Source organism: Sander lucioperca, chromosome 19 (assembly GCF_008315115.2).
Source record: "Sander lucioperca isolate FBNREF2018 chromosome 19, SLUC_FBN_1.2, whole genome shotgun sequence".
Classification (NCBI taxonomy): Eukaryota; Metazoa; Chordata; class Actinopteri; order Perciformes; family Percidae; genus Sander; species Sander lucioperca.
In genome coordinates this window covers 5891645-5918661 of record NC_050191.1, presented here as the reverse complement: position 1 = coordinate 5918661, position 27017 = coordinate 5891645, and the positions used below count along the sequence as shown (strand labels likewise).

At 40.0% G+C, this 27017-nt stretch overlaps 1 protein-coding gene across 1 annotated transcript in view; it reads right to left on the bottom strand.

The window, feature by feature from the left end:
- Window positions 1-8234: 8234 nt before the first annotated feature.
- Window positions 8235-27017, bottom strand: part of clvs2 (clavesin 2) — a 40890-nt gene continuing 22107 nt past the window's right edge. Inside the window, exons 3-5 of the mRNA XM_031316232.2 lie at window positions 12363-12473; window positions 11503-11735; window positions 8235-10049 (exon numbers count right to left, since the gene is read on the bottom strand). Coding sequence (XP_031172092.1) covers window positions 9956-10049; window positions 11503-11735; window positions 12363-12473 — 438 coding nt within the window. The 3' untranslated portion in view covers window positions 8235-9955. The remainder of the gene's footprint in view (window positions 10050-11502; window positions 11736-12362; window positions 12474-27017) is intronic.

Here is a 27017-nt window from a genome sequence, read left to right as displayed (position 1 = left end):
ATAAAGATGAAATGTGCATGTTGAACGCATCCACAAGCAATTACTGTTGATGTTTTTCAGTGACGTCCCTAAAATAATTAAAAACAATAAGCCTGAAGCAGAATCTGAATTTTTAAAGTCAAATGTTTTTGTGCACCCTCTTAACTATCTGCCATTAAATTATTTATTTTTTTATTAATTATTGTAGATTTTGCTCTTCTACAATTAAAGGCAAAGCAACGAAATAGAAATAGAACTAGATAAACAAACAAACAAAGCAACCACACAATCGTTGCCTTCCTTGCTGGGAAACTCTCTCCAGAACCAATTTTTCTCCTCGGTCCTCGGCTGAACCAGAAGTTGTTCTGTCCCTCCTCGGTGAAGGCCGTCTCAAAGCTCTTATTTCTGCCCCGAGGACCGAGGAGGGATCATTGAGGAGCTATAGGCGAGGATACACGAGAGCAGCCTTCCTGGAAGCCGTGCAGCTGAAGGAGCTAACTCCACCCAAACAGCTGACGAATTCATGTGATCCCTCTATTAGAGAAGACACACCAGCCCGATAATCGGCCGTCGGACCGTCTGGCGAGGTCAGTGACTCGAGTCTGTTCAGTGTGTCCCGTGCCGTCGGCCGTCCGAGGAGCCGTCGGCCTTCATTTGGGCCGACCCGACATGTTCAGTTGGGAGACAGGGCAGTCGGGACTCACCCGGAAATGGCGAGCAGATGAGCCTCTCAAAATCTGACGAAAATCTTTTAAACTGACCTTTGTCAATCTGAAATGAAGACAGATTCAGCAACTGCACGGCCTATTTCTCTCTTAAAATGTTTTCAGAAACACGTTTCGGTGAACTATTTTAGTACAATATGAGATCGTATTCTGAACAAGCCGCCATGACAGTCTGGCTGTGAATTTCCGGAGAAAAAAGAACCACGTGATGCGTTCGTCCAATCAGCTGCCGGTTTTCATTTTCTGGGAAATAATCAGACTGTTATTGGAAACAATACAGCGCAGAGCGTACGCTCAAGTCGGCGTCGCCTCAGTGTGTTCTGAGGCATTTTTTGGACCTCGGGGACCCGACTGATCAGTCCGACTGCCTTTTCTTTCTTGGTGTGTCAGGGCCCTAAAACACATTTGCCCGTTGCCTCTCTCCTCCGATAATTTCCTCGTGTCTCTCCCGTACCTCCTCGGTGGGAGGGACTAAGTCGCGAGGAAGGGAGGCAAGTGGAGGAGTCGAGGAGGAAATTTAAGCAACATGAGAAGCACAGTGTGTTCCTTTTCAGGTTGTCTTTGACTCTTGTTACGTTTACACGTGGCCGGCTAGTTTTCATAAACGGACATTTCAACCTCTCCGTTTTCAAAAATAACATTGTGCACAGCTGTCAGTTTTCAGAAAAGCGTTCGTTTACATGTACCCGTGTATATATGTCGTCAATGCCGTCAAGAGCATGCCAAACCTGTAGGTGGCAGTGTAACGAGAAGCTCAAGCCCACGTTAGCCAATCAGAATCCCGAAAATAGCAACAACAGCAACGAATCACTTCCTCTTTCTCTCTCTCGGCTGCCTAAACCTCCGTCTGTCTCAGTTTACATGCAAACGTGCAAACGAAGATTTCAAAAATCTCCACTATGGCTGGAGTTTTTAGAAAGTCTCGCAAATTCTCCGTTTGCGTGTAAACGAAGGGCACAAATGAAGGGAAATGTCTCCGTTTTTCAAAATAACCATGTACGTGTAAACAGGGCCTCTGCCTCACTCAGGAAACCAGGGGTCTTGATTACTGATTCAATGCAGCTGCACTTCAGACCATTACATCTCAAGCTCCAACATCTGCTGCCAAATAACTGCGTCATTGTTAAAGGACAGCCATAATTGAAGTGTTGAGACAAGGCTTCAGACACAAAAATCAGAGAAATATAAGAAAATCTACGTGTGTCCATATTTATTTTTGCTCGTTTTACATGATGCATTTCAGCAAATTGTCTTTGATGACATGATACACATTTAACACCTGCTAACTGAGCAGTTTTTTTGCTCCTATAATATAGCGGCTTTCCATAATAACTTCACAATTGAGTTTTGGTCTCCCCTACAGCGCCTATACTGTAACTATACAATCAAAGAACAGTGTTATGAAAATGAAATAAATATATAACAACGTAAATTATCAATCATCCAAATCCAAATCCTCAAAAGCACATATACTTGATGATAAGAAGCAACACATTGGGTTTGTAATGGAAGAGGTGGCTAAACCAAACATGAGTCAAAGTCAGTGAGAGATTAATCTTGTTAGTCCAAGAAAATACATACTTATAAAGACAGTACATTAAACCCTCTGAGGTCTAAGGGCATTTTCACACATCCTCTTAATTTCACCTTTTTAGGGTATTTGCATAAAATGTATCCCCCATGTGTTTCACATCGAAATGCTCAGAACAAACTCAGCTTTCCGTGTAGTGAGAACCAAATTTGTCCCAGAGCAATGTGTAAAGAGATCATTTGGCGCTAAAGCTGAAACGTTGATGTTCGCTTTTTGAAATTCCTCACATCTCTTTTGAAAACAAACCTTAACTTATGATGTGCTATACGAATTGTTATGGTGCTTGAAATGAGTTTACCAAAGTCTTTAGGTTCACAAAGTAGTGTTATATATATGATAAAAAAAGAGTAAATAAAATGAGAAATGATCATGATTTTGTAATATCGCTTTTTGTCAAACATTGTTTGGACGTGCCGGTGCATCTTTCGCCCTCAGAGGGTTAACAAAGCATGTGACAGAGTTTGATTCCATAATGATGCATTGAAATATGCTTTTTTTATCACCTCACTTTGGAGCAAAACATGTGAACATTTAATACTAACTGATCTACACAGTGTGTGTGTTGTCATTGGTGCCAGTTTTACACATCTGTTAATTGGAAAAACCAAAAGAGGACATTTACATCACTGAAACTGGACATGGAGGTCAACTGTTTCCCTTTTTATGGCCATTTAGTGTCAAATATATGAACAAGATGGATGCAAACAACACATGTATCCCAGGTGGATGAGTCCCTGCACACGTGTCCCATTTCTATGAATGATGGCAATGTCCTCTACAATCTGCCAAACAGGCATGATTTGCCTCCACAATTGGCACCATCATGGAGGTCTACGGGAGATCTACTGTAGTTAAAAGTAATACCTACACATACCAAAAATAAATAGTTTAATCATATTAACAAATGAAAAAAATCTACTTTTTCAAATACTGTGTTTTAGTCAGTGTGTTAAAGAGCATGCACGTCCAAAAACAAATCACAGGTCCAAAATGTAAAGTCTGCTCACTGTTTTTCTCCCGTACCAAGTGATTTAGTCCCTCCAACAGGATGTGATGTTTTGAGCTGCAGTACAAACTGGAGACTGTGAGAAGGCTTCAGTCTAAACGCAGTCAGAAAGTGTTTCCATCCACCTGGTTCTATGCACATTTTCAAAGAATTGGAACACCACTAAAAAATGGCGAACATACTGTATAGTGCACTATTTCTGTGATAGGGAACGGTTTCCAACACAGCTCGAAAATACTTTTTCCCACAACAAGGTGAAGTCTAAAAAGTCGATTTTCCATCTTATTTCTTACTTTTAACAATATTTGTATTGCATGAGGAAGCTACTAAGGCTTAGAGCAGGCTATGTTGCGGGTGACCTTGTTTGTCTGATAGAAAATTAGATTTTCTGGCTCCAAACAGCTGACCGGGGCCTGTTTAACGAAAGCGATTTGTGAGCATGAACTGCAAATGTTGACAGCATCATATTTCACAAATGTTGCTTGCAAACTGCAGATACATTTGTCCTTTAGGGTATTGCATGCTCATGTACGGGTCCCACCAATTAGCCAAATAGAATTTCTAGGACTTCATCCTGCAAATCTCAGCAGGTGGAGTTCCAGATGCTCCATTCATGTTTTTCTACAGTCTGTGCGTCATCGTGAGATCTTATTTTGTATGGGAGATTAACAGCATGCGGGCTCTACATTTCCTTAGTGTAAGATGGTGTGAAAATGTTTGTGTTTACAATAAGACAGTGTCGTTCAGCTGAATAAATCACTATAACATGACATTATGCAAATCTTAAGTATCAGTGACAGGAATGCAGCGTTTCCAGTCAAAACCAGCACAGAAATGTATCATTTATGTTCACTGATTTTGAGAAGATTGAATAAAAATTTTCAAAAATAAAAAAGAATCACTAAGGGACTCTCGGACGGCTTCCTGGGTGACGTTTAAAATGTGAAAGCCATCAATACGTAACTCCAGGTTTGTGTAAAAGTATTCAGCAAAACTTTGATCCAAGTTCAGCAGGAAAGACATAACAACAACAACAACAACAACACAGAAAGAACAATCAAAATGCTGGATTTCTTCAAAATAAAAACGGATTCTAACTTCATAATTCTGTTCACAATTCATACAACATATAGCAGTATGTCACCTGGGGAATAATAAACAAGGTAGATAGCAATTTTAATAAAATACTGACAAGAAAAAGAAAACATTTAAAAAATCTCAAATGTGTGGTAAAGCACACAGCATCACCCGATAAAGTATATATTGAATAAAATGTAAATCTTTACCTTTGTGTTACTGTTTAAGTTCCTCTACATACAATACATTTTACAACAGAACAATGCAGCCTCTGAGAGCAACCTCTAATACTTTAGCCTTAAAAAATAATAATCAGTGAACCTGCAGGACATTCTGTGTGAGACTCAGTTTTGTTATATTCAAGCAGTATACAGATGTTTATTAAATGTAAACTTTGTATCCTAACAACTGGAAGCATCTACAGTGGCTGTGTGTGTGTGTGTGTGTGTGTGTGTGTGTGTGTGTGTGTGTCTGTGTGTGTCTGTGTTTATTGTAAAAATCAGTTTTCCTTCACTTTTCCTCGACCAACATTGATGCTCTAAAAGCTCACCTAATTCCTGATTTTGTGGCCTCTCCGTCTGTATGTGTGTTACTTATAACTGTGAAAAAAAATACCTCATATACTGTATCTACTAATGCACAGAAATCATTTTAACACTCGATGAACATTTCTTTGTTTCACGTTGGACCGAGAGTTTATTACAGTCTTTTTGATGTGCACAAAACTGGCAGTTCTACATTTCTCCCAAAGTGAAACTGGTACAATAACGCAATAATAAGACACGCCTAAAATGGAAAAGAAATTCCAGCGTAACACAAGTTTTAAGTAGTTACATAAGTTTTTTTTTTATAAAGTTTTGGATTGAAGAAATGTTTTGCTGTCAATGCTCAGACAAGTCAATCGTATCTAGACAAATTCTGCAAAAACCCCAAATTATGTGCAGCGATAATGTTGTTGAAACCTTTAAAGCCGTTTTAAAAAATTTCAAATGATGTCCTCTCAATATCTGGCAAGGGTTAGGTAACTGAAACATCTTGATTAATGCTGGGAAAAGTTTAATGTTTTGATTTCTTTTTGTTTTTTTAAAGTCAGCATTGGTTGTTGGGAAGTCTGTCTGAGACAGCAAGCATGTCTCCTAAAAATGACATTCCCATCCAACTAAATTACATTCTCAATTTAGTGTCAAGGGGATTACATTTGTTTTTGACTTATGAAAGAATATGTTTCTGATCAAAGTCTGCGTAGGGCAGGAGCAGAGCCAGATGTTGTAAACATTCAGGGCTCAGCCCAGACCAGAATATTCCAGGGAGATTTATTTTCCCATTTACGGCAGCTATTTAGCCCTATTTTTTAAGCTACTTGATCATAGATCGCCCTTTAAATATGGCATGCAAGTTTTTCCCTTTGTTCCCCAAAATGTAGCTAACTTTGGCTAACTTTTGGCTAAACTTTTAGCAAAATGTTCCCCCTTTCCCAAAAAGCTAGCATGACTTGGTTGGTATTAATGCATTCGTTAGATCGTATAGTTTCATATGAAACCAATATCTTCTTTTTAGCTTTTAAACGGAGCTCGCTACAGCTGTCTAAAAGACAGTAAAGTAGGCCTAAAAGATTTGTGGCTTTTGAGAAATTATTCAGAGCTGGAGTCCACACAGCATTCCAGGATGGGAGAAAAACGTGCTCTGGTTTATTGGCATTTCTTTAAACCAATCACAATTGTCATTGGCTACGGTAAAGCTGCCTACACATGATAAGCGATTTGCTCTCACCGCTAGGTAGGGCGCAAAAAGCACAAGGCAGCACAGGCATTCGTCAACAAGGGTGGCAAGGAAGCTATTTCCCGTTGCTAGGTAACATCATGCTGTTATCTCATTGGTTGCACTTTCGAGCGCAGCGCAAAGCGGCACATCCGAGCGGTGCGCGACACCAGGGGTATAGCGCAGCGACTAGTTGGGCGCCACCGCCCTCCCCATAGTAATTCAATGGAACGGCCGGCGCAAAGCGGTTTTGCCGTCTATCATGTGTAGGCGGCTTAAGTGCCACACGCAGCAACGGCGCCTCTGCAAGCTAGCCTCGGGAAGGAACCTGTTTTGGTGGAACGTATGTACGTTCAAAAGTTGTTTTAGTCGTGTAACAGAAAACTCAGATTGGACAGATAGTCTAGCTAGCTGTCTGGATTTACCCTGCAGAGATCTGAGGAGCAGTTAACCATAGTCCTCAGAAATCCACCAGAGTTTAGAACGCCAACACAAAGAAAGAGGAAGGTGACATCCGGCGGAATTTCTGGCGGCACCTGAACAATCCCAGAAGTGGAACATTGTGGATATAGGTTACTGACACTTAAAGTGATCATTGGATGTAAAATAGTTCTGTTCATTGATGCAATCATCTATCTAACCTTCTGTGTTTGCTGTGTGAGAACAAAAAGGTGCAGCAATAGTTACGAAGAGGAGCAAAGGCTTAGAGAAGGGTCTATTAATAAGAAGAATTCAAAATGATCCTTATCTCGTAATACAAATGAGCAAAAAACCAACAATGAAAACAGACTGATTTCCGCAGGTATTGTCTGCTCTCGGAGGTCTGCCTGAACCCTTATGAAATAAAATAAAAATATCACCACCACATGTGGCAGATTGTTATCTCCATCTGAGTAGAACATTGGTGGAACCAGACAGATAACACTGAGGCCGCAGTCTAACTCAACTCTGCACAGACTCGGGCCTCTGAGCTGTTGTAAGTGAGGTTGACATGTCATGTACGCTGGTGTGATAGTTTAACATTCCAGCTGTCTGCTCTCGTTGCAGCCGGCCACCTCACACTTCCTGCCTGGCGGCCTTTCTGGGATCTGCTCGGCTGTCTGCTTGCCAGCCCGGCTGGCTTTTTTCCTCTGCTGCTCTGCCCGTCAGAGTTGCAGTTTTCCGGTCTGCTGGCCTGTCTAACATTCAGCTGTAATACCTTTTGTTTTTGTGTTTTGATTTACCTTTTGTTGATTCGGAATAGGGATGCACCGAATCCAGGATTCGGCTTCGGATTCGGCCGAATATTGGGCTTTTTGATGGGGTTTGGTTTCTGCCGAACCTTAGAATTTTGTTCCTCTGAACTGAACCCTATCCTTGCACTACGCGCGCTATACTGGTCGATGTAATGACGCCACCGTTGATTACGGGAAGGTGTTTATGTAGGTGGACCGTTCAATGCAGAAAAAGTGCTGTTTGGCAGAACTTTCAGTCAAAAGAAGGCGATTCAAGTCGAGCTACATGTTCAATTTGCAATGCCAATTTGTCTCGTGGCGGCAAGGACCCTAAACAATACACAACATCGCCGCTGTTAAAACATTTGGTATGAAACATCCGAAAGAATACGAGTTGTGCATGAAGGAATCTACAGACAGCAGCCAAAATGCAGAAACTTCAGGTACGGCAAAGGAAGGACAGTCACAGCTAAAAACTTGTGATAAGTTCCTCTCCCAGGCTGTAAGCCATTCTCTTGGCAAATGAGTCTCCCTACAGTGGGAGCGGAGTGACCGAACAAGCGGCTGCTGCTCGTTAGCTAACATTAGCTTTCTAATTTCACCCACCCAGCATGCCTACATCATACACTGGTTAGCAAAAATTTGCGATGCACTTTCCTACGATGTGAAAAGAGCGTGTGAATTCAACATTAAGTTGTTACATTTAACTATTTTAGAGGCTGTGGACGTTGTTTACTTCATTAATGTGTTACTGTGTTAATGGACTGAGGATGGGAGTAGGATTCGGTATTCAGTTTCGGATTCGGATTCGGCAGAATCTTAACCAGTGGATTTGGTATTCGGCCGAACCCCAAAAATCTGGATTCGGTGCATCCCTAATTCAGAAGAGGTTTAACTACAGTATGTCAAAAAGCTTTAGATGGGGCCAGTGACGGACTGGGATCAAAAAACGGCCCTGGCATTTGCAACACACCGGCCCTATTTTTGTCAATATCCTAGCTTGGAAATTAGTAACTTTGCCTTCCGAGCGTATCTTTCCACGCACCTCGCTGCAGTACAATCTTGAATATTTGTGGCTGCATGCATACAAAAACTTATCAAAATTAACCAAAGACCAATTATCAGTAGTGGCCCATAGGGGTCCATGGGGGGAGGGGAGGCCCTTCTGGCATTTGCCCAAATTCCAGATGGCCAGTCCGTCACTGGCTGGGGCCATGAAGAAGTATTTTTAGGAAGTCAATATTTGCCCAGTATAGCCCATCCATCTTCACTGTAATCTGTAGACTCATATATGAAGAAGAGATGTGGCTGAAAGCTAAGCAGAAGCCTAATAAGTGGACTTTGAGTTAAGATTAAAAACTAAAACTAATACTGATGAAAAAAGTTTTTAGCCACATTATGAAACAGCGATAATTTACTGAAATAATGCACGAGTGTGATTTTTACTAAAACATGCAAAAAAATACCAATGCAGTCCTTTAAAGCATCTTTAAATCTTATAATATTGACATGTTTAATAACAGATACTGTGGCAATGTTTGGCCTTTTCAGAAGTAAGATTATTATTGCCAGAAAGCGATGAAATGTGTCACAAAGTCACAGGAGAGGGTGATGTGCTTGCCCTTTCTCTGCTTTTATAAAATTAAATGTGGGCTTATTTTTGATTTATTTTCTGGCTAGACCTACCTATTAAATTCTCAAAATATATCTTTTAGTCATCTTCAGCCGAACATGAGGATGTGCGTCATCGTTTAAAAAGAGTCTGCAGCTTCCAAATGGCAGGAGAAATACTGTTTTCCAACATTTGGGTCAGAAAAAAGAGAGGAAAAAAACACATAATTGATATAGCCAACTCTTACCGTAAAGGGGGGTTTGCTTTTCCAAGAGATAACTGGAGCGAGACCGATAATTTGGACATTATTTTCACAGGAAATACGCCCATAATCTCCCAGTAAACCCAGTGCCTGCCTGTCTGCCAGTTTTGTGTCCAGGAGGTTGAGCAAGCTCATTATAGTCGCTAATCCTGAGCCGCGCTTCTCGTTTTCTTCAAATTACTGTACAAAGAAGAAAAGAAAAAAAAAACCCTGCAGCCCGGGAACTGTGGCCCCAAGTTCTCTCTGAAGTATGGTTTCCAGTTTTTCAAATCGCCCCTCACCCATATATTATACAACTGTAGGAAACACTGTTTTCACACATACTGGATGCGGAAACTCTTTTTTGTATCTGTGTTTTGTTCTCCTTTCCTTGCTCCACACTGACGGGGCTGGATTGTTCAAAAGACGTTAACTTACAGTTTTTTGGGAATTGGCACTTGACAAATACCTAAATAACCACCATCAGTAGCTCTTAGGATGCCCTCCCGTGTGAAGAAAACGTCCCTTTTGTCTCTAGCTCGTCCGTCTGCTTTCTATCAGCTCGTTGAGATTTTTCCTCGAGTTCAAGAGAAACAAGAATCCAAAATGCAGCAGCAGCAGCAGCATTTTTTTTGGAGAAAGGTGTTTTCAGAGCGCATGTGTCGCTTACTGTAGGTGCGCAGGTAAGTCAGTGTGTTTTTGTGTGTAAATGCCTTTTGATTATGCTTTTGAGCTGTTATTGGATGTGTGGTTTAGTCCAGCGAGAGCAGCGGCTGCATGTTGTCCTCTTCACTCTTGACTTTGTCTGGCCGTTTCAGGACGCCTGGTTCCACCACAGACTGAGACCTGCATGGAAACACGACACAACATCATCAGAACAAATTACCTATTTAATTTGCTACTTTGTCTATTTGCACGTGCCACTTTCAGTTACGCACGTGGTGCAGAATGTAGCCTCGCATTGCCAGACCTTCCTCCACAGCGCTGCGGAGGAAGGTCTGGGAGAAAAACATGCTCTGGTTGATGGGAATTTCTTTAAACCAATCACAATCGTCGTGGGCGGCGCTAAGCGCCAGACGGAGCAACGGTGCCTCTGCAAAATAGCCTCAGGAAGGAACTTGTTTTGGTGGAACGTGTGTACGTACAAAAGTTGTTTTAGTCGTGCAACAGAAAACTCAGATTGGACAGATAGTCTAGCTAGCTGTCTGGATTTACCCTGCAGAGATCTGAGGAGCAGTTAACCATAGTCCTCAGAAATCCACAGGAGTTTAAAATGCCAAAATTAGGGACATCCGGCGGTAGTTCCAGCTGCAATCCTGGAAATGAAACATTGTTGATTTAGACTATGCAGAATGTGACTTGTTCCATTTGTTTTGTAAAGCTAAAAAAAACCTGCATCCTCACGCAGAATTTGCCACTCTTATTTCGTTACCTTACTTACAAAGCAAAGTAACTTGTAACTAATGCTGTCATATAAAGGTTGTGGAGTCAAAAGTATAAAGTTGCATACAAGAGAAGTACTCAAGTTAAGTACCTCACATTTGTACTGAAGTACAGTACTATTTTGCCATTTTTTTCCTTTCAAATAAAGATATGAATACATGAATATACAGTATAGTCAAATGGTCTTCATTTCCAGTGAAGCCAAAGACAAGATAACAGCTACACATTAGCACCATCATTATCTAACTTGTTTACCCTAATTATGCAAAGATAACATAATTAGTTTAACAATATTTAGATGCTCTGTGGATACATACTATAGGTCATAAAATGTAAGATTACTTTTTTTGGAGGGGGACATTTTTAGGCCTTTATTTGACAGGACAGTGCAAGACAGGAAAGGGGAGAGAGAGAGAGAGAGAGAGAGAGAGAGAGAGAGAGAGAGAGAGAGAGAGAGAGAGAGAGGGGGAATGACAGCAAAGGGCCACAATTTGGAATTGAACCGGCAGCCACTGCGGCTAGGACCGAGCCTTTGTACATGGGGTGCATGCTCAACTGAGGGGGCTGGCTAGGCGCCCAAGGGGTATTACTTTTTCATTTGTATCTAAATATACTGTAAAGTACTGCAAAACAAGCAAGAAATTATGGTTTGGTTTATCTTTGGTTTACTTTTTTTTAAACCTGTCTGGTTCCCTAAGGTAGTGCAGAGTTTAGAAAGACAGGTAACCAGAATGTTTCTGGTTCAAATCCCTGCAGCACCTGGGAATATTTTGTGAAAAAAGTGAACCCATTTCCTTTCATAAAAAAAAGTAAAAGAAAAGCAGTACAACAGTAACAAGTACAGGGATGCGCTGACCTCTTCATGGTTTTCGGGGACAGGTTTTTCTCCAGGTCTCTCTCCAGGTCTTGTACTGACAGGGTGTAGGACTCCGGACAGTAGTCGGTCTCCTCGTCGTAGGCGTGGTCCAGCAGCGTCCGCGCCCACGTGCCCATATCGTACGGCGGCATCATCCCGCCCAGCTCCGACGGCAAGATCTCAGGATGGATCAGCTGGTGGAGGCTGTTTAGGTTGTTGCCGTGCATGAAGATCTGCCAAGGGAAAGGTCACAGACAGTAAGACAGTTTAACTGTAAATTGACTGTATTTATATAGCCCTTTTCTAGTCTTAACCACTACTTAAAGCGCTTTAACATAGTATAGGATCCATTCACCATTCATACACATTCATACACGCTGGCCGAGGCTGCCATACAAGGTGCACAGCATCGGGAGAAATTCGGGGTTCACGGTCTTGCCCAAGGACACTTCAACATGGGACTGCAGGGCCAGGGATCGAACCACCAACCTTCTGATTGGTAGGTGATCGCTCTACCACCTGAGCTGCAGCCGCTTAGCTTGACTGAAAAGCTTATGTGGATCCACCTTTACGTTTAAAAAGCTTTTGTGCAGACAAAACAAAGTGGCAAAAAGCTTGATTTAAAGGTGACGTAGGTAGGATTGTAAAAATCCAGGACTCAGCCCCTTTCCGCTAAAGCCCAAAACAGTCTCCTAAGCCCCTCCCCCCACAAGGGAGAATGAATGCGTGTGCATGAGCAGTGATTGACACGCAGTTAGACACCTGTCTGGCTTTTTGTAGTCATCAATTAGTCATGTAATCCATTGTTAATATAAAAATATTTATTATAGTTGCTTTAATGGAACATCCTCTGGCCTCACCCTCTTCCTGGTCTTGTCTTTGAGGAAGGGTCGTATCACGGTGTAGAGAGCGTGGATGTACCAGGGCTGGTTCACAAAGTGGATCCCTCCAAATCTGGCAGGAAAACTGTCCTGTTGGAAGAAGAAACAAAGCAATATGTATAAAACACAGGCAAACGAGGATCATCCCATCCAGGTGATCCAAGTGCATTTTTATTTGTGGAGACAGAATTGATTTTATTTAACCTTTATTCATACAGGTAATATCATTGTGACACAGAGTCTCATTCTCAAGAGAGCCCTGGAAATAGAATAGTGAAATGGGATGGGTTAATATATTTTTTCATCTATAATGGTTACGTTTCGAAGGGAAACGTATTTTCTGCGGGATTATGTTTGTTTCAACAGGGCACTCGCACCAGAGACGGGCTCGTGTTGTGAAACGGTCGCAGTTTTTTTAACGTTAAAATTGAAACAAATCTTCTTGGTCAGGTTCAGGAAAAGATGATGGTTTTGGGTTAAAACGTACATTACCCAAGTTAACTTAAAAATCAGTATATTTGTTACATTACTTCCAGTGTGCACATACATGACGTAATTACGCACAAACTGTAATACAGAATGTGATGTACGGACACGAACACCGGTCGGTGGGTGTTAGTGCTGCCGGAGCGCATTGGAACCACGACAGAAATTGAGAGACAATATAAACGTAAAGTCAAAGTTATTATATTGACATTTAAGATGTGTTAATTGATTTACGACATCTACTCATGCATTGAGTAACATGCAGAGATGTGAACTTGAGATTTGGTGACTTGGACTTGAGTCATCTAGAGTCACCGCTTTGAGGACTTGCGACTTGACTTGACAAAAAATAAATGACTTGAGACTCGACTTGGACTTGTAAGTTAATGACTCGAAACCTGATTTGACTTGAGGCGTGATGACTCGGATGTCTTGCGTGTGTTCATAAGTTTGAATGTTAGCTGTTAAAAAGATAGATGGATAGATTTTTATTGATCCCAAAATGGGAAATTAAGGTGCTACAGCAGCAACAAATCAGACATACAGCACACATACAGAATATACATGAAATAATAAATAGGATAGAAAAAATGAAGATAATACAAAGTAGAGAATGTAGAAACGTACATACAAGTTGGGAATAAAAATGTACAACTAGTTAAATTGTATTCATAAAGATGTAAGAAAAACCTGTTTGTGCAAGTTGCACCTTGTTAGTTGGACCAGACCACCACAATGGCTACGTCAGTGCCACGAGTAATTCGATTTTTATTGATTTACAGGGGACAATGCACAGTTCCTTAGCAGTACCAGAGTTAGCTATAATATCATTTTCATCTGTAGTCCCTGGGCAGGAAACAGAGAGTAACATTTCTGTCAAAAGGAAAACCTAACACTGGAGTATAGAAAACGCTAACACAGAAGTAAAGGACAAGAATCAAATTTAACAGTATTAAAACTGGCACACAACAACAATACAAACCACAACACAAAAACAATCACTTTGGATTTAAAAATGTGATTAATTATAATACAGAATAAATTCATTGTCATACTTTTTGTACTAGTTATACAATCTAGCCAACAATTTTATAAGATGGGCTACTAATACCTAGTATTTTCTCTTTAGAAAGACCAGATACTACAGGTAAGAGTGCTTTATCTTGGGTGCAAAAAAAAGTGACTTGATTTGGGACTTGACTAGTCTATATCCACATCCGGGATTGCTCCGGTGCCGCAGGAAATTCTACCGGATGCATGTCTTTTCGCCGATGTCCGTTTCCTTCCGCTTTCTTTGTGTTGGCATTTTAAACTCCTGTGGATTTCTGAGGACTATGGTTAACTGCTCCTCAGATCTCTGCAGGGTAAATCCAGACAGCTAGCTAGACTATCTGTCCAATCTGAGTTTTCTGTTGCACGACTAAAACAACTTTTGAACGTACACATGTTCCACCAAAACAAGTTCCTTCCTGAGGCTATTTTGCAGCGGCACCGTGTGGAGCTTAGCGGCGCCCATGGCGATTGTAATTGGTTTAAAGAAATGCCAATAAACCAGAGCACAATTTTCTCCCATCCCGGAATGCTATGTGGACTAGCCAGACCCTCCTCCGCAGTGCTGTGGAGAAAGGTCTGGCAAAGCGAGACTAGGACTTGACTTGCCTTAACTAAGGACTCAAGACTTGCTTGAGACTCGGACCAAATGACTTGAGACTTAGTTGGGACTTGAGCAAAGATGACTTAGTCCCAACACTGGTAATAGCTGAATAATGTATGTAAACCAGCCAATGTAGGAACAGTGGTTACATAACCTTCAAAATGAGGTGCGCTCCTTCTCCCTAGATGGACTTTGATTACAAAGTTGTTTGTGATTCATCAAAGACAAACCTAATCCGGGAAAAAAAAAAGTTTCCCTCGACATGCAATTAAGAAAGTGCAGTTTAGTTGTCTGGGAATGTAATTTTAGGGAGACAAGGCTGTATTTAACAGACAACATGAGGAAACATTGTTGGAAGCTCCACGTCCGTAAATTCATTATGCTATCTGTTGTATTTAATGCTATTTTCTAACCAGAGGATAACGAGTCTTAATGACCTCTGCAATCATTATGTCTCATGATAACTTAGATTCATAATCTCTCTGTGTTTTATCACAACAAAGAGCCAGTCTAAATCAAGAGGATTTACTCTTCAGTCTTTTTTTGAGTTCCAGCAAATGGAAAATTACCTCTGTGAGTTTCCTGTCCCTTTTCATTAGATTAGTTTTTGTAAACGGGCTTTAATCTCATATTGAATAGGAAATGGTCCGTCTATTTTGGAGTCGCCACAGCTACAACGCCAGAGGGAAATAAGTCCTTGTTCATACAGGTTAGTGTGTGCAGTCCGGGCCTGACACAGCGTTTCCTCGAATGCTGGACGCAATTATGATAATTGCACTCCACTGTAAGTGTGTGTGTGTGTGTGTGTGTGTGTGTGTGTGTGTGTGTGTGTGTGTGTGTGTGTGTGTTGGCTGTGGTTCAGCAGTACAGGGAAATTATATTCTGACATAACAAAGCCAGCTGATGAAAAAAGCTCAGCCATAAATATAAAAACTGTGAGCAGTGTGGGGGAGAGACAGAGACAGTGAAAGTCTCTGAGGTCGAGCCAGGTTTTTAAATTAATGTTTGACCGATATAATGATATGATATGATATGATATGATACGATCCAATCCGATATCATCAAAGGCCCGAGTTGCCGTTAGAGGTTTTTGCTTCGCTGGCAGTATGTCGGCTACCAGACTGTATAACGGTTCGGTCCAAATCAAGATACTCTATCTGGACACCCACGACCATATTAACATAAAATGTAATGTGAAGATTCAACAGCTCAAAAGGGTTTTGGTAACCCCACTGAAACAGCATGGAGTCAATTTTACCTTTGAGCAACACCTTGGACTATGGTTTCTTGTAATGCTGTGACATTTGCCCAGTGCATAAATCCTTCTGGATCTTTCCTCCCGCGCCACCAATCAGGCCAACGATTCCACATGTACAAGAAATATCCCATTGTCTACACAGGATGTATTTCAGCCATGTTTTTCCGTGCCATGCACGTCTTTAATCATTCTGTCTACACCTGTCAGATGTATGATGGCCTCCATCATATGCATGTAACTAAAGCCCAAAGTGTATTTTTGCTCTTCAAGTCTTCTTTCTTCGAACTTAAGCGTGTATCTACACTACACGACCGTGTATTGTGCAGCGACCAATGTCAAAAAATGCTGCTGAGTGCACAGCTGCACTCTGGCTGAATACGTCCAATGCATGTGGCCGAAACAAGAACAGACCCTTTCTACTTTGGAGATAAAGTGAGTTGTCTTTTAGGACAAAAAAGTACAACTTTGTGCACCAAATAAAAAAATCTGCCTCATTTGCCATGAAATGTATAGTTGCTTCCACGATTTATGTCCCACTTGTGCATAAGTTGTACACAACATATAAAAAAGTATTATTATTAATTTCCCCATGTTTTCAAAAACAGGAAACGGACGCCTGCAAGCTAGTTCAGGCAGTCAACTCGAGCTGCACTGCTGTACACACACGGGACATACCTCACTCTCCATATAATTTACCAAACACACCCCCTTAATTTGGCGGACTATTTAACCCTTGAGTTGTCTTCCAGTCGCCAATGCAACTTTTTGTTTTTCTATGCTTTTCCTGACTCTTTTCCTGACTCTTTTCCTGACTCTTTTGTCACTTTTCCTGACGTTTTTGTTGAGTTTTTGCGCTTTTTAAAAACTTTTCGTAGCTTTTTTCAACGTTTTTGAAGCTTTTTTTAGACATTTTTGTCAATTTTTTTTCAACTTTCTTTCACCAATTTGTTTTTTTTCAAATACTATAAAATTGAATAAAACACCCAAATCCAATGAGAACAGTGAACTGACCATTTATTTTACTTGTAAAGAACATTGTATGGAACCAACCATATTATTTTGTTGACAATTTGGTTGAAACACATCCAAATTTCTGATATATAGAAACTTTGAAAATAGGTCATATTTGACCCGAGGACAACAGGAGGGTTAAGCTGCACAATTTATTCATCTCCACATTGCCAATGCTGCTCTACACCCGTATCGCTGCCTGCTTTCAGCCCCAGCATCCACCTGCAGGCTCCGGCCAGGGGGAAGCTACTTTATCATCACTATCCCAATATCCCCAATATGTAAACCTAAACTGCAGGGAGTGATGAAGTCAGGGTCTGGCCTCCAAACACAATGTTCCGCTGTTCTAATAAACATTTCAAATGTGAGTTGTCTGACTGAACTTATAAAAGGACGACAGTTTTTGCAAACAGCCTTCTTTAGGATTTCTACCAATTTTAACAGAATACTGTCAGATTTTAAATCAGAAAATCACCATAAAATGATTCTCATCCAGACTTTACATTCCCATGCCCCCACAAAATGTTTCCTGCTGTGAGAACACAGTGTTCAATGCATTTTACATTAAAGTTCAAAGTTCAAGTTTATGTCAAAAATATATTTCTGGAATAAAATGTTGTTCCCTCAGGACTAGGACTGCCTAAGCAAGGGTTTCTTATAGACTACACTCCTAAAAGCAAGAAATGGTTAGGGTTATCAATTTTCAACATAAATGCATACAGATACCCTTTTTAACACAATGAAAGAATAATTGTTTATAAAACCCAATAATCCAGTTATAAATACTGAATATGGGTGCAAATTTTGTGTGTCAGTGCTGGTAATACAGAGAGATATTTTGGTTAGTGTGTGGTCAGACAACCCTTCCCCCCTCCCCTCCCAGCTGTCAGATCTGACTCTGAACCTCTGGCCTGCCCTCTGCTCTGACACACATTTTCACTTTGATGAAGCGACCTGCTGCATTATACATTAACACTGAAAATGGAAAATGGGCTGCAGGGCCTCTGCTGCACTGGAGGGAGTGAAGGAGGAGGAGGAAGAAACAGGAGCTAAAGGATTGATCTGCTCCCACCCAAGTGAAGACGATAATGTTATAAATGGTATACAGCATAGGCGTAATTTACCAATAATCAAAACTGGGAAAGGTTTTGTTCCTTTTCAATGTTTTTGTCGCTTTTTTCAACGTTTTTGTTGCCTTTTTCGAGTTTGTTTTGGACATTTTTTTTTACATTTTTGTTGCAATTTTCTAGTTTTTTTGGCATTTCTTTTCTGAGTTTTAGTCGCCTTTTTTTAGTTTTCTTTTTTTTTTTTTTTTTTTTTTACGTTTTTCTCGCCTTTAAAAAAACGTTTTTGTTGCTTTTTTCCAACATGTGAACCCAAAAGTTACGTCCTTGGTATACAGTAAGGAAAGTGTTCAAACAAAGGTGGAGGACGCTGCAGGGAGAAAAATTGTAAATTTGTAAATTATAGAGTGTGGTCTAGACCTACTCTATCTGTAAAGTGACTCGAGATAACTATTGTTATGATTTGATACTATAAATAAAATTGAATTGAATACCACACTGTAAAATACTGTTACAAGTAAAAGTCCTGCATTGAAACTGTTACTTAAGTAAAAGTATGTACGTATCATCAGGAAAATGTACTTAAAGTATTAAAAGTAAAAGTACTCAATGTAGAAAAATGCTCACATTTTAGAATCTGGAAACGATCCAAACAGTTCCTGTCAATCAACTAAGTGTTTCATCGTCTGATCATTTCAGCTGGACTTGTCGTTACAAAAAGTTGTAAACTACATGTGTTTTGTGTGCAAAAATCTTAATTTGTAAAGTAACTAGTAACTAAAGCTGTCAGATGAATGTAGTGGAGTAAAAAGTACAATATTTCTCTCCAAAATGTAGCGGAGTAGAAGGAGAAAGTGGCATGAAAAGAAAAGACTCAAGTAAAGTACAAGTAGCCTCAAATTTTGCACTTAAGTAAAGTACTTGAGTAAAGGTTCTTAGTTACATTCCACCACTGTATGCAGGTTATTTCTTGGATGAAACATTCTATATTATTCGTTTAGAAATAAGATTTCACATATTGTCTTGTGTTATTTGTCTGTAACTCTCTAAACTGTTATTGTAGCCTATCTCAAGCCACCACACTCAAACTGCAGGAGCATCAGTCAAAAAGATGATTTCTGTGAACGAGAAAGCTTTTGAAAATCATTAAAAACGTGCAAAACTTGAATTTCTTTGCATTGCATTACAGGTGAAAAACCGACTGCATATGCTGTTAATTTGACATAAACTGGCAAGAAACCTCAAAGGAATCATGTTGAGAGAAATGGAGTCCTTTTACCAAAGATGGTTTTGATGCCTGCAGTTGCAGTTCTGACAGTAGACAGCTCAAATATTCATTAAATATAATCCGTCAATTCCAGAAACCAGCCTCTCAAAATCACTTCAGGATTTTCTTTGATGTTTTGTCTACTGGAGGCAAAAGTCGATCCTAAACAAATGAGCGACTGTGGGGATTTATTTTGGACCTCTCTCGCTGCAGGTCACGGCAGAGCGGCTTCAGTTACAGCGAAAGGTTGAAGACAACTGAAGGGGACAGAAGACCAGTCTGTCAACACCCACAGGACGACGTGCGGAACTGAGGAGTCATCTTTAAAAGGGATATACCGATTATCGGCCCTGGGCGATTATCAGTGTTTTTTTGCAGTTTGCAGATTATCTGTATCCGTGTTTTATTTTGTCTGATAACCAATACAGTTAATTATTTAAAAAGTGGTCTACTTTGGCTCGGCTACAGCTCTGTGTCTGTCCCTCTGCTTCTGTTTCACTCACCAAAGAGTCTGACTTGATGTCCCGCCCACAACACTATCAACGACCATCTTTTACTGGGGATTATGTTGAAAGTTTCTAATTCATTAAATCATTGCTTAAAGCATTTAAACAAAGTTTTGTGTTGGAGTTTGTAACATTCCATAATGTTAATTTTGACTTAAAGACATCGGTTCAAAATATCGGCTGTCAGTTTATTAACTACTAATGATCGGTATCGGCCTTTAAAAACCAGTATCGGTCGATCCCTGCTCTTTAAAAACACAATCAGTTTATATTTCAGATTTTCTCTACCCTGCTGGTTCACCTCTCACCTCCCGCTCCTGGCTGCACTGCAGAGGATAAACACGTTAGAAATGATTTTTTTTTCTTTAAAGCTTTCTTTGCTGTAGAAACCTCCTGCTTTGTGGCACCAAAGCAATCCAGCAGATTTCCCTCTAAAATCGGACCTGAAGCCACAGAATGTAAAGATGCAGCCAATCTTGTTGGTGATGGTCTTATTTTCTTCTAAGGTAATTACACTAATGACTCAGAATTCATCTTTTTACTGTTTCAATAGGAGGAGACTGAAGATAAGGAGTCAGATACATTTGTTTGGGTACCAATAGTTTCACTTCTAATCTGTTTCTTAGTGGTGAAAATGATGATAGAAATGTTAAGACTCAAAGACGAGAATGTTTAGGAGTGTGGCACCTTGATTTCCAGGTGTTTTTCTGCCTCCAAACACTGACGAGACAGCAGACGTGGTTAATAAACCTTATTCCAGGATTTAAAATGGTACAAAACATATGATATTGCATAGGTTACAATCACGTTGTTCTACAGGCTGTGATTTATAACACACATAAAGATATACATCCAGTTAAAAAAACTGCACGTTCTCATGTATTATCATGATTTGGAGCTCATATTTAGTGAGCGTTTTGAGTATTTATGCACATCCGGAAAGTTTATTGAGCAGATGTAACTCTGTGGGAGCTTATGCTCTGTTCACATCATGTAGAAGTAATCAGCTTAATTTAACAGTTTACGATTTCGTAAATATCATTCACGTTAACAGCCAGTGATAACCGTTATTTTCTGAAACCTCTGATTTGGCCTCGATAAACCTCAATAATGCCTCACATCAGCTGTAGTTTCTCTTCAGCATTTCTTTGGCACAACTTTTTTAATTTAAAAGCAAACACTGTGTTGTTTTGTGTTGATTACTTAAAGGGATACCTTGCACATTTAAATTCAGCGGTCAGTGTCATGGCGGTGTGGGCAGTGCGTGCAGACAAACGGTGTTTGGCTTCCCTCCATGTCGGCATGGAGCTTCCAACTGAGCAGAGCTGCGGGGGTCTGCTGGGATCCACCAGCTGACGGTAAATGAGTCACAGAGGTCCTCTGAGACCATCGGACAGATCTCGGCAGACCTCGGCGGCTCCAAACTTCATGCACTGGCGCCATAGAGGGAAGCCAACCACTGTTCATCTGAACACACTGCCGGCACAAAGATGACACAGAGCTGGATTTATATCGGCAAAACATGTCTTTAAATGAAATGTGGTATGTAATCAGCATTTTTTATTTTCTCCTAGCAGGAGCAACTTCTGAGCTCTTCTTCTTACAATAAAACATTGGATTCTGTGAATTGCTGTGATCAGCATCTTCTTGCAGCATGAAACAGGAACTTTTGAATGCATGAAGATATGTGTATAAATATGTGTAAAATATGTGTTTCAAAGCAATACAACATTTTTTTATTTTTCAGTGAAAATCACAAATTGCTCAATTATTTATAATTTCATTCCAACATGACACACGCACACAACCGTAGCTCAATAACTATTCATTCATTGTGTAAATGAAGCTTGTTAGTAGTTACACTGAGAGCTGCCATCTTGCGCTGTCTGATGTGTGAAAGCTTTTAAATCACGACAATCTTTCCATACCTTCTGCCCCACGTGACTTGAACACATATGTAGCTGGTGTGTTATAAAACCTCACAGATCCAGAGGGGACAGAAACAACACTGCACATTAAACACTGTCGTTCTGTTCAAAGACACACACAGACACTCAGCGGTAACGACATGTGACGCGTCGGAATCCGCTCGTCAGATGAAAGTCAGCCGATCGTCAGCAGACACAGCTGCTTCTTTGAATCTGAATACTCGGGCATTGATTCCACCTTAAGGATACTCGATGTGTCCTTTAACAGATAACCACACACACTACAAGCGTTGCTCTGAGCAGTTTGGTTATTTTGATTCCAGTAGTAAGTGTTGGTCTAAATCAGGATCAGTACGGGCTGCAGAGGACAAATTAAAACATGTTTTGCAACTAAAGTTGTGTAACTGTATAAGTATAATTTTGACAAGAATTTAAGATAAAGTTTAAACAAAACAAAAAAGGTCCGTCTGTTGATATTGCAATGGGTCGGAATACGAGTTTATCATTATGCTGCACCTTACAGAAGTCACTTTGTTTCAATGCTTTTCAAACCAACTTTACAAAAAAAGTGAGTTTGTCAAAAACGAATATCTGCCGATGCATCATGCATTCAAGTCCTGACTTTTCTGAAATGTTACTTAAGTAAAAGTACAGAAACATTATTAGCAAAAAGTACCAAATTATGAAAAGTAAAGGACTCATTATGCAGAATGGCTCCGTTCAAAGTGTTATTTTATATGCTGTTTCCTGTTGCTCTGGTCTAAAATCATCTGGCCAAAGGACTACAGTTGAAAATTAGCCGGCTGGCTAACACTGGCACATTTACAGAAATGTTAATTAATGTGTGTTGTCCTATATACAATAAAGAATAAGAATAAGAATTCTATTATTCAGTTTTTATCACTTATGAATATACGCAGAGCATTTAACGTTGTAGTTTGTCACAGGGAGCCATTGTAAGATACTTTGGATACTACTGGGTAGATAATGTAGTATTGCATCATATCTAAGCATATATGTTTTTTTATGTAAAAAGTAACTAAGTGTCAAATAAATGAAATGGAGTAAAAAGTACAATATTCAAAATGTAGTGGAGTAGAAGTATAAAGTAACATAAAATTAAAATATGCAAGTACAAATATGTCAAAATTGTACTTAAGTAAAGTACTTGAGTAAATGTGAATAGTTACTTTCCACCACTGCAGACCATGTAAATGAATTGAATCTGGCAGATTCCAGCGATAGCTGCTTATTAGAGAAGTGAGTCAGCATCTGATGTACCTGCCAGAAAAAACAACAACCCAGCTCTGATTTCCACTCATAACCTGACGGTGCCAAAGAAACAACCATCGTAATGATTCATATATCTGAAATAAAACAGAATAAAACCAAACACATTTTCTCCCAGCACAAAGAAAAACTCCACCAGACGCTGAAATCCACCTCAGGTAAAACTGAGGAGGGACCATGAAGAAGAAGAAGACCTCTGTCAGGACCCATTTTAAAAAGTTTCTATATCAGAAATGTGGCTTTCTTTCAACCAAATTGTCAAGGTAAATAACGTGGATGGTTCCATAGAGCGGTAAGCACAAGTAAAATACTGTAAATGATCAGTTCACTATTTTCATTGAATTTGAATGTTTTATTCAATTTTATAGCATTTGAAGAAAAAAAAATCACAAAAGAACGTTGAAAAAAGTGACAAAAATGTTGGGGGAAAACAAATCGACAAAACATTAACAAAACGCCAAAATAAATCGACAAAAACATCGGCAAAAGTGTCAAAAAAGAACAACAAAATGTTGAAAAAAAGTTCTAATTTAAAATTTGGATCCAGAAAAACAGAAAATTGGCCGGTCGACGACAGGAAGACAACATAAGGGTTAAACCAATCACAATCCTCTTGGGTGGCTCTAAACACCGGACAAAATGACGTCGTCTCTGCAAAATTGCCTCGGGGAAGGAACTTGTTTTGGTGGAACGTGTGTATGTTCAAAGGTTGTTTTAGTCATGCAACAGAAAACTCAGATTGGACAGATAGTCTAGCTAGCTGTCTGGATTTACCCTGCAGAGATCTGAGGAGCAGTTAACCATAGTCCTCATATGTCCCGGAATTTCTGGCGGCACCTGAACAATCCCTGAAGTGGAACATCGTGGATATAGACTAGAACAACGTGCACGTGACAACAAGAGGAAGATGGCGTGAGGCTGATCTGCAGTGGGTAAAAATGTTTCTAAAGGCTGAACCTGCTGAAGCTGTAACATCAGGTCGTACAACAGAGCTCCAACCTGTGAGTTACCGGCTGCTCATTTATTATTTAGTGGATCAAATGGGAGCTGTGACAGCCAGAGGCGCGGGAAGATATTTTCAGCAGGGGGTGCTGGGGTGCTGGGGGGGGGGGGGGGGCATCCACGTAGAGTCTAAAGGTACCATGTTACAAAGGCTCTGTATTCTGCAGACCACTCTACCTCTGTCTCCTTTTAAAAAGCTGACGGTGCGTACAAACTATATCCCAACATAGGGCCTACTGCACAGCGAACTCCAAAAACCAGCGATGAAAAAAGTAGGCCTATCTAAATATCTGTGTGAATGCGTGCATACAAACTAAAATGTTATTTATATAGTGCAACCAATGTAAATTATATATTATTAGCAATACATGCATAATCAAAATGTTTACTAGGTTTTCTAGATGACAATGTATGTTTATTTTAAAACAACCACAAGTAGATTAAGTGTTCATAAACCGCATAACGGCCAAAAAAAAGGCCTAAGTGTCCCAAAGTAAAAAAATCCAAAATTCTCTTTTGAGATATTGCTGATAGTAGCGCTGATAGATATAGTGTAGCACTGATAGATATAGTATAAGTCATTTGTCGTTGTGTGTGGCTGTGAGTGTGCGTGCATGCTATGCGTAGGCTGAATGGCAATCGCGTCAAGACAAATCTGATTGGCCAATACACACTAAAGATAAATTAAATAATTTTAAAATTACTAAAATTATCCCTCTCTTCATCCCACACCCCAAACATGACATACAAAATGTCGTGGAACAGAAACAACAACCAGAGATATTTATAAGCTATCATTTTATTGTCATCGCAGTGGGGGTGCTGCAGCGAGAGGATGGTACCAGATGACCGTGATGGCCAAATGAAGTTTTGTGAGGCATTTTCTTTATTTTCTGAGCCCACTAGATGGTGCTGTTGTTAAACAAAGGGTTGAAAGCACACTGAGCTGCCATTCCTTGAGTGTTTTTCAAACTGAGAGCGCCATCTAGCAGGCTCAGAAAATAAAGAAAATTCTTCACAAAGCTTCAACTGGCCATCACTACCAGATGGTCTACAAGCCTTTATCATCCAACTAGACAAAAATACACAGCAGAGGGTGACATAAAAATGGTGACGAATTCTCCCGGAAAACGTCCCGCAAAATGGCTGCCTGAAATATTTTACAAATTTCATTTCAATTCACGGTTCTATTCTGATCATCCTGCTTGTCAGAATAATGGAAAGTGCACCTCAGACATGACTACACTCTAATTTATTTTCCCCCTGTGCATTAATTAATGTGTATTACCTTAATAAATATTTGTTGGCAGCGTGCTCTACTTTGTCAGACTATACAGTGTTTTATTCTCCTTGGATGTGCCGATATGCTGCTATTCAGTTTTTTATCAATATAAATGGAATCTCTTTGGCCTCTGGACTGTTTTCCGAAAATATTAGTTGTTTTGATAAGACATCTAAATTTCTTTTAATCTTCCTAAATCATGGGAAAATCAATGAAACTGGTGTTGGTTTATTCATTCTAAGAATGTCTTTATTCTCCTTTTGCAAATTAACCCTTAATTTAAAAGGTAAGTTAAAATTGTAAAGGGCATTTTTCACTGTTTTTTTTTAGATGTTAGAGACAAAAAAAGAATAATAAAAATAATCTTCTCTTGCTAAATAGATTTAAACATAATGTGTTGAAGAAAACCTGCAGAATGGTCTCCACTTATTGATGGGAGGTAGTTTTAAAAAGACAATTTTTACATATTTTGTACATATATTTGTACATATATTATTTTTTTCCCAGATGAAGAAAGACCTTAAAGGTGCTGTAGGTAGGATTGTGAAGATCCAGGACATAGCCAAAGAATTTGAACATCGACAACTTCTCAGTCCCTCCCCCCCTTTCTGCTAAAGCCCAAAACGGTCTCCTAAGCCCCTCCCCCCACAAGGGAGAATGAATGTGTGTGCATGAGCAGTGATTGACACGCAGTTAGACACCCCCCCCCCTGGCCCTGATTGGTGCATCTGAACAGGGAGCTGTGGATTTTTGCAAATCGTACTACAGGCTGTAGGTGGTGCCAGAGGAGCTGGATTTATTTTTAAATTACCAGCTTCATATAGTTCTATGGAACATAGGGTCAGTTTCAGCAAATATGACAGAAAGTTAGTTTTATAAGTCTTACCTACTGCATCTTTAAAAGCTGCAAACTGCAGTTTTTGAAGAAAAAAACGCTGTGACATGCAACATTTTTATCGGAGAGCGAGAGTCTATCAGCAACCAGTGAACAAGCAGCTGATGTTATAAAGTCTGACATGCGTCGACTACCACTCTATATGTTACTGGGGTTGTGGTGGTCATACACCCCCCCCCTCCCCCCGGACCTCTCTGCGCTCGGCTCTGCTGCTGTCACTTCTGATCCACAGAAGCATGAGTAAACGTGTCCTCCCTCCATTCCAGTGCCTCTTTCTTTGCCGGATGTAAAGTGTAGCCCGGAGTGATGACATTGGTTTTCTGCTGGCTTGTTCTTTACAAAAAAAAAAAAAAGGATGTCTGAATAAAGCTAATGCAGATGTAAAAAAAGAAGAAAGGGGTAAATCAATGGTCAATGTTACAGTATGTGACAGAAAGCAGAGCGCAGCGCTGCTTCACTTCCCTTTGTGGGCTGAAATTCTCAACCAGCTGCACTTCTAGTCACAGAACCCACAAAAATGTCAAAGACGAACCAGACTTACTGATAAGTTCAACCTTTTAGTTCACTTTCCCAAAGGGCAGCCGCAGCATTAGTTCAACCTTGGATCTTTTATTTCTCTGTAGCTTTTGATCCAATCTGTTACCCTTAAATTCGACTTTTGAATGAATCGTGTCGTGTCGAATGAAATTTAGTCGTGAACACTCGAGAACATTCGGACAGACAGGTGCCGTCTTTTTCCAGCTGAGCGGAAATCAATACTGTTGTTCCACAGCTCCATGTCCTGTGTACAGACTCGATTCACAGACGATTGAAATATGATCACTGCGATTGATATTATCAGGTAAACTGTGAGGAAATTGGGTGGAAGAAGTAAAAGTAATAAACACTCTTAGTTCACTTAAACCCACTTGCTATTAACTATTTTCTAATTTTAAAGCATATTATGAATCTGCTGTCTTAATTGTACTGCTTGAGATTGAAAAAAAGTATA